The sequence below is a fragment of the Salmo salar genome, chromosome 14, assembly GCF_965601325.2.
Source record: "Salmo salar chromosome 14, fSalSal1, whole genome shotgun sequence".
NCBI classification, from domain to species: Eukaryota; Metazoa; Chordata; class Actinopteri; order Salmoniformes; family Salmonidae; genus Salmo; species Salmo salar.
Window position 1 is genome coordinate 26,849,609 of NC_138304.1, and position 10,904 is coordinate 26,860,512.

The 10,904-nt window shown below is 40.1% G+C and overlaps 1 protein-coding gene across 1 annotated transcript; it reads left to right on the forward strand.

Moving 5' to 3' along the window:
* Positions 1-7,761: 7,761 nt before the first annotated feature.
* On the forward strand, positions 7,762-10,904 carry LOC106569291 (melanocortin receptor 4). Its single transcript, XM_082960861.1, has one exon. It carries the CDS (start codon positions 8,313-8,315, stop codon positions 9,333-9,335), a length of 1,023 nt encoding a protein of 340 aa, XP_082816987.1. The 5' UTR covers positions 7,762-8,312; the 3' UTR covers positions 9,336-10,904.

Below are 10,904 nucleotides of genomic sequence, written 5' to 3' on the forward strand. Positions count from 1 at the left end.
TTTACATTTACATTTTAGTCATTTAGCAGACGGTCTTATCCAGAGCGATTTACAGTAGTGAATGCATACATTCTAGATTCTCATCTGAGAAGGGTGTTATTTGCATACAAGACATTATGGCGTTATCTATTATATTATGACGAGCACAGGCTTTAATTATTTTTTTGGACAGGGTGCAATTAATATTTAAGATTAATAAAGTTGTTATTCATTTTAGAGGGATTAACACTGTATGTTTTTTCCCTATCTGTAATACACATGATTTCCAGGGTTCTGGTTGTGTGGGTTGATGTTCACTAGACTCGATGCTATATGTTAAACTCACATCTGTTGATAGGGATTGACACCAGACTGGAGGTCCAAGGACACTGTTGTAATTTGTGAAAGACTGATTCTTTAGCAACTGACAAAGTTGTTTTGACTTCCCGGTGCTGTGTAATTAGGATATAAGGGCGAAGGCCAAGTTAAACATTATTCTCTGCTCCTGTGCAGGATACTGTGCTCCCTGTTTGCAAACTTGTATTAAACCAGATTGATTTATGATTGACTATATCCGTAACTACATTTCTCTTTTGTTCACCTGAAAATTCCTTTTTAAGCTTGGTGACGAGGATGGGATGTGAACAGCCAGGTGAGCGAATGGCTTTGGTAAAAAAAATAAGAAAGATAAGGCTGAGAAGGCAGCTGTGTTGGGGTTATTTTCTGCTTATGCATCCTTATTTCGACGCCAGAGAAATTGAACTAGCTGGTAGCTAGTTAGTTATACCTAGGTATATTACAAGATTAGCTAACTTCTCAAAACAAACCTCATTGTGGTTAGCTATTTGCCCCTCATGCTAGTCTTTACAGCCAAATACAATATCACTTCAGAAACTTCAACATTTTTAAAATTGAAAAGTGCCAGCATTGTGTACAATTTCTCCCCTCTTGCTGCAGCTTTAGCTGCTCATCTCGAAATAACAGGGAAATGCTGTGAAAACCAGCGTGCTGCAAACGTTGTAAAATGTTTGGTTACCAGTGCTTGTTTTGTTGACATGTTTAGTCCTCACTGTTGCTCCTGCAGCACTAATCTGATGAGCACCTTTGGAACTCCGCCCAAGCAATGCATTTGATTGATTTGACGTTTTGTGAGGCGCCACTGATTTACATCAGGTTCTGACCCCTCTAGCTGATTTCTGCCATGGAACTTCCTCAGGCTTCCCGTGACGATGCTACGGCATAGCTAGTGAACTGGAACTACTCACACATTTTTTTCTTCTCAGAAAAAAAATAAGTAGGCAAGAATTTACATTATTTTTCTGCATCATACCTGCCTAATTCTCACTTGAAACACTTTATGTGTCTAATTCTCACTTTTTGTGTTTAATAGCCAAAGTTACACATTCTGGTAACATCTGATTCTGGAATGATCTGCTCTCGCAAGTTGTAGTCTTTGACACTTGAGATTTAGATATTGTAATTATCTAGTAGTTTGGATGTAGTGAACTAGTGAAATACTGAACTACTTTTTCTAACTTTAGCGTATCATAACTTCTTCCAGTGTGAAGTAATCGGTAGTGTCACGCCCTGACCTTAGAGAGTCATGCTTTTTCTCTATTTGGTTAGGTCAGGGTGTGGGGTGGGGTGGGCATTCTATGCATTCTATTTCTTTGTTTTGGCCGAGTATGGTTTACAATCAGAGGCAGCTGTCTCGTTGTCTCTGATTGGGAATCATACTTAGGCAGCCTTTTTCCCACCTGTGTTTGTGGGTAGTTGTTTTCTGTTTTGTAGTCTGTACCTGACGGAACTGTTGGCTTTTCAGTTTTGTTTGGGTGTTTCTTTGTTTAATAAATTATGAGTACTTACCATGCTGTGCTTTGGTCCCCTTCTTCTGACGGCCATTACAGGTAGCTTGGTAAACTATATTTTCAGAGTAGCTTCCCCAACACTGGTATGGGCTGACTTGGCATTGCTGTAGCTCAGCCAAAATAGCCTGCCAGCAGCCTACTAAAGGTTGCATTGTGTCCATTACAATGTAGAAACATGTGTCTCTAGTCCAAAACCGTTCAATAGTTAGGCTATCTGTTTTATAGGAGCTTCATCTTATTCTTTCTATTCTATAGTGGATTTGTGGCTGCAATTTATGGAACATGACAAAACTTTGATAACAATAGATGGCAAAGTCAAAGATACTGGTTTCCCCTATCTGTCTGTGGCAAAGTTTTCCCTCAATGCTTATGACAAATCCAGCTCCAGAACAAGCCATAGCCTAGATCTCTGGCTAATCTTTTGAATACAGTGTACAACAACAGATAACATTAGCTAGATAAGTATAGCATGCTAGCTAGCTACACTGACTGTGCTCTACTTGTTATTTATCCACTCCACGTGGAAATCACCACATCGTTCCCACCCTCAATTTGTGAATATGTGTTGGGGGCCGCTTATGTCACTTTTGCCTGGAGCCAGTCCCGGTCAGATGACAAGAACATAGAGCTTTTGGCCATACATACCAGTGGTGAGTTTGGCATTTTAGTCATTTAGCAGACACTCTTATTCAGAACAACATACAGTAGTGAGTGCATACATTTTCATACTTTTTCTTATACTGGTCCCCCATGGGAATCGAACCCACAACCCTGGTGTTGCAAGCGCCATGCTCTACCAACTGAGCTACACGGGATGCAAAAGGGTGAAAAGGATGCATAAGCAGAAAATAACCCCATACCTACTGTACAATATGGTGGTGGATCTTCTCTCATGCTGTTGGTGCTTGGGACAATCTGATGAGGCTGAATGTACAGCAGGTGATGGTGGTGACAGCTCAGGCTAAAGCTTGTCTGGTTGGGAAATACAATCTCCTGGACATCATCAATATCAGGACATCATCAATGGCTTCTACTGTACGTTTGTGAGTTCTGAACTGTAGCATATCTGAATAATTATTTTTGGAACGGCAGGTTGATTGTGGGGGTCGACACACTGTGAAATTTGTAGTAATCTTAAACTTGAAAATGCATTGTGATACTGATTGGCCATTGACATGTCACTTTTGATGGATATGTCGAATGACCAAAACGGGGGACTGTAATGGAGAATATTTAAGATGATTAAAGTTGTTATTCATTTTAGAGTGATTAACACTACGTTTTCTCTTTCTGTGATTTCCAGTGTTCTGGTTGTGCGGGTTGATGGTCACTAGATTGAATGCTGTTTGTTAAACTCGTATCTGTTGATAGGGACGCCAGACTGGAGGTCTGTGAAACACTGTGTGATTCTTTAGCAGCTGACAAAGTTGTTTTGACTTCCTGGTGCTGTGGAATTAGGATATAAGGTCAAGTAAGACATTATTCTCTGCTCCTGTGCAGATACTGTGTTCCCTGTTTGAAAACTTATATTAAACCAGATTGATTTATGATTGACTATATCCGCGAGTGACCTTTTATTTTGTTCACCTGAAAATCCCCTTTACACAGAGCGTATTTGATATTGCGCAATTTATGTTCAAAGCCTGGGGAGAAGTAGAAATGTATTGTTTGTATAATGTGACAAAATGGTAGCTGTATTTACCATGATCATTATGTAGGCTTCCATATTATGTATGCGTGTTAATTGCAATTTTGTATGTAATTTTGCTTTGTGTTTTGTGCACATCGTACTTCAAGAAATAGTTTCTATAAGCACATGTGGGCGTGGCACCAATTGGTGTATGACACTGAAATAAAATGAATCAATCAATCTAACACTTGGAATGTTAATACATTTTCTAGATTCTAATCTGAGAAGGGCGTTATCTGCATACAAGACACACAACAACAAACAAATCATTTGAAGATTTGGTGGTTTATTTTCCCATCAAATGATGAGTCTCATCAGGTCTCTCTTGAAAAAAGAGATTGATAAGCTCAGGCGACCTCCAGGTAATAATAAAGGTTAGACCAATAAACCGTTTGAAAAAGCTATTCTTTCACCACCTTCATTTATTTAGTCATATCCATGTATTACCATAGCTGCTGCAGCCGTGTACAACTTCTAATTTTGCCTTGTTCATGAGCACACAAAAGAGAAAGGACAGCCCATTTTTTTCACCAGCTGGTCCCAGGACACAGAAACCAACTCCACCTAAATCAAAACAAAGCAGAGACAAAGCATGAATGAGAAAAATAACAGAGACAAAACAAGGATTGTAAAGAGAGGGATATTTCTATGTACTGTACATGAATGAATGGTTGTTGCTGATAGATTATAGGAAACCTCTGAAATGATCAACCTGTTGATTGTTTAGCAGATTCTTGCAAAGATGTCAACTGCCCAAACTGCAATGCAGCCATGGCAACTTCCCAGAACGAGGTTTTTCGTGATAATGGCCTGAGTCAGAAATTCTGTTTTTTGCTTTAACCCAAGCTATCCCTGAAAAATACATACATTTGACAAAATACGTAAATTTGTCACCAAGTGATTCTGGGTGTACCTGAAGCCATCCTCTCTATTTAAAACCCACTGGAGGTGGCCTTGGACGACACCTAGTACATCCTGTTACAGTTAGGTAACACTGAAAACCAACCTGACCCCTACAACAATTGACTTAAGACTGTTTGCAACATGTTCTCACAAACTCACATCGATTCTTAAAGTATTTTAGGACCATGACAAAGTACATCTGATTTGTGGTTTAAAATTATAATTATAATTTTGTGCCTAGCAATGTTAAGGCCACATTAAATGTGACTACTATTTTTTTCTATTACCATGCTGTCAGGATCCTTTGAGGTGATACAATCCTTCTTATGATAGTAATACGCCTGCCTCATGTCAGAGTACCGCGAGTGTGATCGAAAGTTGTTACAAAGCTGTCAGCAAAACTGAATGAATGTTTGAAAGAAAATGTGATGTATTAATAATCTAACCTGGAGCTTCCTGGATAAGTTCAAGTATGACATACTATATCAGATCAGCACTAAACCCTCCCACCTCATTTTGTTGTTGAGGAGTGAGGATGAAAGATTGGAATGTGAAGAATTGGGCTGCCTGTGTAAACACAGCCATAGCGGTGGATCTTTAAGTTCAATAGTACACATGGGGACAACTGTGAAAAGTATGGATAGTGTACTAAGGGTGGTGTAGAAATTGAATAATGATAAGAATGCTTTTGATGACATTATTTGTTTGATTTGTAAGAAGATCAGCAAATTATTTTTAAAGGAATCTCAGTCAAAAAATATATTTAGAAAAACTAGAAAAGATCGCACCTAATAAGTACAAATAGTTATTGTAATGACACAAGCTTTTGGAACAACTTCAGCTTCATTGGCTCATTTACAGACAGTAGCTGACAAGCTAATTCATTGATTGGCTCACTGTCACTTGGAGTGGATCTATCCTCCAATATTGTGACTGTTCCACAGGGTGCTGACTGACAAAGGACCTGTCTGATTTGGCCCTCTCTGTCTGTACTGACCATTGGCTAATCAGTCAAGCCAATGCCAGTGTGAGACAGTGGCAGATTCATTCTCAGAGACAAAAGGATGGATAGAACGCACATTATTAGCCAAAGTGCTCATTTTGTGGTTCGTTTCAGCTTTTCAAAAAACATTCCAGACCATGCTTTGATGGCATTGAGAATAGCCTATAACAATCACTCAATATTCATCTGATCAGTCTGCCTTGTATACTCTAATATCCCTGATGACATGACCACTTGGGGAAGAAATTATTTGCACATCCATTTGATCTTTATAGATGCCTACTGATGAAAGTGTGGACATGAGCCAATTGAGCCTTGTTGATACGTGTTAGCGCGTGACATACCTGTTGAGAGACCTTCCGTTTAGCCTTGTTGTGACTTCTGAGCGCACTGAATGAGGGTAAGAAGTCCTGACTTACAGTGGGTTTTAGGTAAATTGATGACTTATTCAACACACAATATTTCCGATGCTGCTCTTCTATCATATACTATTTAACTGCGCGACCATGACTATCCACTTTATATTTGTAAATACATGATCTATACTGTATATCCTATTGTGTACATATCAGTTCATTACTTTGCATAATACCTTCTAATTACTTGATATTTTTTATTTAACTTTTTTATTATTGATATTGGTTATTGTACTACAATGTTGAGCGATAGCACACAAGCATTTAACTGCACTTTTCATACATGCTGTAAAACTGTGTACGTGACAAATAACGTGATTTTATTTTCATTTGATGTTGTTTGTCTGCTTGTGCTTGGTGCATACAGTAACTTCCAACAATATCTCTTATTGATTCAGACTGATATAAGACGTGAGAACAAACTGCTCACCTAAACAAAAACATCTGCTTCTTTTCAGCCCAGGGGATGGGGTGATGTCGATTATGTCCTGTCCTAAGCTGGTGTATGAATTTGTGTGTGTGTGTGCATGCATGTGTGTTTTTCAAACACCTAGAGGCATGATCGATAGGCCAGGAAGCTAGCCTAAAGCCCTGGGAGGCTTCGACAGTTCCACCAATTCGGTGCCTTTTGAGAAGTGTAACGTGGTAAAAAAAAAAGACTATGCACTTGAGGATGAAATACCTAATTTTAATATTCTGTCATGAAGAGCACATGTTCTTCATTAACAACATTAAAAAAACACGTCATCCCATCTCAAGGTTAAATAAAAACATGCCTGTAGTAAGTGCCTATTAAGTGCCAAATGAAGTAACAGGGTTGCCGATTAATCGTAAATCAGCCTTAAATCCCCTCATGACAGGGGGAATGGAAGCTTGTTGTGTGCAACAGGGAGTGGCAATTGAATGCAAAAAAAATGGAATTGCTAAACATCTCTAGCCTGTCTATCTATGGGTAACAGGATTGATGTGTTGTGCTTGACCAGCTCAGTTTTCCATGACAAACACCAGAAAATGGCCAAAAAGAGTAGAACCAGCATATCTGCTTTTACACTTTGATTAAATGGTCAATGTTTGTATTGAAGTAAATATTTAAAAAGGAATCGTTTCACCAGATTAAAATGAGAGTTCAGTTCATGTAACAGTGTTCACATTAAAATGAGGGACATACAGCACGTAAATGAATCACTAATCACATGAAATAAATAATTATCTTCAGAAATGGCTTTGTCAAAGCAACAAAACAACTAGTGCTTTACAATGACGGTGAAATTTTCAGATTAAGTGGATTGAAATCTACGTAGAAGTGACACAGGCTTGATTAAGTATTTTGAAACTTCAGCAAGCCTTCTCTCCATGTGGTCTATATTAAAGGGCACTTCATTTAATATAGCAGAGTTTTAAAATGTTAAATTGGTGCACAATTTCTACTTAAAATATCAAAGGGATGCAAAAGGCACTCTTTTCGTTGGACGACCCAGGTGTGTTCATTTTAGGACAAATGGGGAGGTTGCAATGTCTTTAGCAGCTGGGGATGAATGACAAGGCTACAGAGCATGTCCAGTAGATCTGATTGCTTGAAACATAGTGGTAGATAGGATACAGTTCCTAAATGTTATTGATACACTTACGTAAATCACTCCTGTGAATGCTTTTCAAAAGACCTCGATCAAGACTCACATTTCTGACATTAATAAAACCATCAATTAGATTAATTAAATTGACACATGCTACAAGACAATCTGTATGTGCTGAAGTGAGGTGCAGCAGGGCAGCGCTATTAATACCTCTCTCAGACCAAGAGCACACTCCAGATGTGATTCCCACCCTTGTAAACACTCCCCCATTGGCTGAGAGACGGGGAGGAGTCAGGAATGAGAGTGCTGAGGGGTGTCTATAGGAAAAGTGAGAATGATTCTGTTAAGTGAAGCTCTAGCTGGCTATCTGTGCTTTAATATATTTTCTTTCAGTTAGTGACTCAAACTGTAGGGACTCACTCACAGACACACACCCTCATTCAGCCTCTCTCCATCTATTTTTCACAATTTCTGCCTCCCTGCCTGTCTCTCTCTCTTTCTCTCCCAATGTCCTTCTCTCGCGTCCACCTCTCTCTCTCTCTCTCTCTTTCTCTGCTCTCTCCGCGCTCTCTTTCTCGGAGACCTCTCTGGCTGAAGCTGTGGTAAATAGATGGCAGCGTGAGACCAGAGGATGATAAAGCTTTCCTGCCTGTAGAGTCAGTGCCAGAAGTGCCAGAAGAGAGTGCCTGTGATCACGTATCAGACTACCTCCTAGTGTCTCAGACTTTACTTCACTGCCCAGTGTCTGCATGGCATTCAAAGCTGGAGCTTGAAGTAAGCAGCTCCTCATTATGCACAGAAACCCTCTAGACGGATTAAGGGAATAATGAAGAAAGAAGTAAACTGAAGAGTACTGACTGAAGAGATCCTACAAAAACAATGAATGCCACGCACCAGCATCACCATGGATCATTTCACCTATGGAACCACAGCTCTGGAGCTCCGCCTCTTAGCCATCAGCAGCACCAGGCCGGGGCGGAGAGACACCATGGTTCGTCTGGGTGTTACGAGCAGCTGCTCATCTCCACCGAGGTCTTCCTCACGCTGGGCATCGTCAGCCTGCTGGAGAACATCCTGGTCATCGCCGCCATCATTAAGAACAAGAATCTGCACTCTCCCATGTACTTCTTCATCTGTTCCCTGGCCATGGCCGACATGCTGGTCAGCGTCTCCAACGCCACTGAGACCATCGTTATGGCAACGATCACTGACGGAAATCTGGGGATTGGTGGTGGCGTGATCAAGAGCATGGACAACGTGTTTGACTCCATGATCTGTAGTTCCCTGCTGGCGTCTATCTGGAGCCTGCTGGCCATCGCCGTGGACCGTTACGTGACCATCTTCTACGCGCTGCGCTACCACAACATCATGACCACGCGCCGGGCCGCCGCCATCATCACCAGCATCTGGACCTTGTGCACCGTGTCGGGCGTCCTCTTCATCGTCTACTCGGAGAGCACTACTGTCCTTATCTGCCTTATCATCATGTTCTTCAGCATGCTGGTGCTCATGGCCTCGCTGTACGTCCACATGTTCATGCTGGCACGCCTGCACATGAAGAGGATCGCCGTTCTGCCGGGCAACGGCCCCATCTGGCAGGCAGCCAACATGAAGGGGGCCATCACCCTCACCATCCTCTTAGGGGTGTTCATAGTGTGCTGGGCTCCTTTCTTCCTCCACCTCATCCTCATGATCTCCTGCCCCAGGAACCCCTACTGCGTGTGCTTCATGACCCACTTTAACATGTATCTCATCCTCATCATGTGTAACTCTGTCATTGACCCGCTGATCTACGCCTTCAGGAGCCAGGAGATGAGGAAAACCTTCAAGGATATCTTCTGCTGTTGGTATGGTCTCGCCTCTCTGTGTGTCTCTCTGTGTGAAATTCCCAGCAGATACTGAATCTTATGGGGATACTGCATGTGAACTGTTTAGGGAGAATGTGAACAGTTTCTTCCTTCACAGACTTCATGAAATTATGACCTCTTCCTAAATATTTGGTCAAATTATTAATTTTGTGTATGGTTTCCGTAGAAACCAAGGGTGGCTCAATTTACCCCTTTGGCTCACCCTCATGAAAAAGTACAACTGAATTACTACACAAAACCTATTCGTGCAGTATTTGTATTTATTATGGATCCCCTTTAGCTGCTGCCAAGACAACAGCTACTCTTCGTGGGGTCCATCAAAATGAAGGCAGTTATACATTTTTAAAAACATTACAATACATTCACAACAGATTTCACAACATATTAAGTGTGTGTCCTTAGGCCCCTATTCTACTACCACATATCTACAACACAAACTCCATGTGTATGTGTGTGTGTATAGTGTGTATGTTATCGTCTGTTTTTATGCATGTCTCTGTGCCTATGTTTGTGTTGTTTCACAGTCCCCGCTGTTCCATAAGGTGTATTTTTTATCTGTTTTTAAATGAAATTTTACTGCTTGCATGAGTTACAGTAGTGACTATGTAGAGACTTGTAAGGATTGTGTAGTGAATGTGTAGTTTATGCACTACTCAAGATACACAAGTAGAATTTTGTAGTGTTCAGTAGGAAAACAGTAGTAGTGTTTCTAGTAGTAATCAGGTAGAGATTTTTACTACTTAATGTTAGTAGTAAATAAGTAGTAAAAAAACGACAGCTTTTCTACACAAGGTTTTCGCGACCGCAGGAGACAAAACAGGAAGTAGTTTGGTTGTTGTTAGCTATCTACTGTTTTTGACAATCCTGAATGTAATCATCTTCCATCCTTCATCATCCTGTCTTTCATAGCCCTTATGCCGGCACCATCTGTAAGTTTAACTTTCCTTTATGTTTTATAAATACTTTAATGTCATTTATATAACTTTTTACCAGATGAAAAAGATTGCTAGCCAAAATGGCCTTGTTTGTTAGCCCTATTGAAATGGACTGTAGCTATGTAGCCTGTATTTTCGTCATGCTAGCTAATACGTATGTGTGTTTGTATGCAAATGTTCAGTATGTTCATATTGTTATACTTACCCATTCTACTTACCTCTTTTGACCTGTTGCCAAAGAGGCCCTCGACATACTGTAAGAAGACTGGAGGCCATTGTTTGTAAGATTAACATTGTTTATCAAATGTTTTCTGTGTTGTCTTATGTGACCTTTATTAGCAGATGATGAATAATGGCTTATAATTGGTTGTCTCTTTTGCTTGTTTTCATTTTCTAAAAGGTTAAGTGGTGGAGAAATGTGGCTGCAACGCGAAAGAGAATCTGAATGAAGACAAGGCCTCAAAGGGATTAACAAAAGTGTAAAAATGTAATTGAATATGTAATTAATTTAAATTAAAAAAATGCAATTACGTTTGTATAAGCTTATTATTTATTGTATGATTATATAACTACAGTTAATAACTTGAGGAAATAGCATGTGCACTAGTCTAGTAACCAGTGGTGTAAAGTACTTAAATAAAAATACTTTAAAGTACTACTTAAGTCGT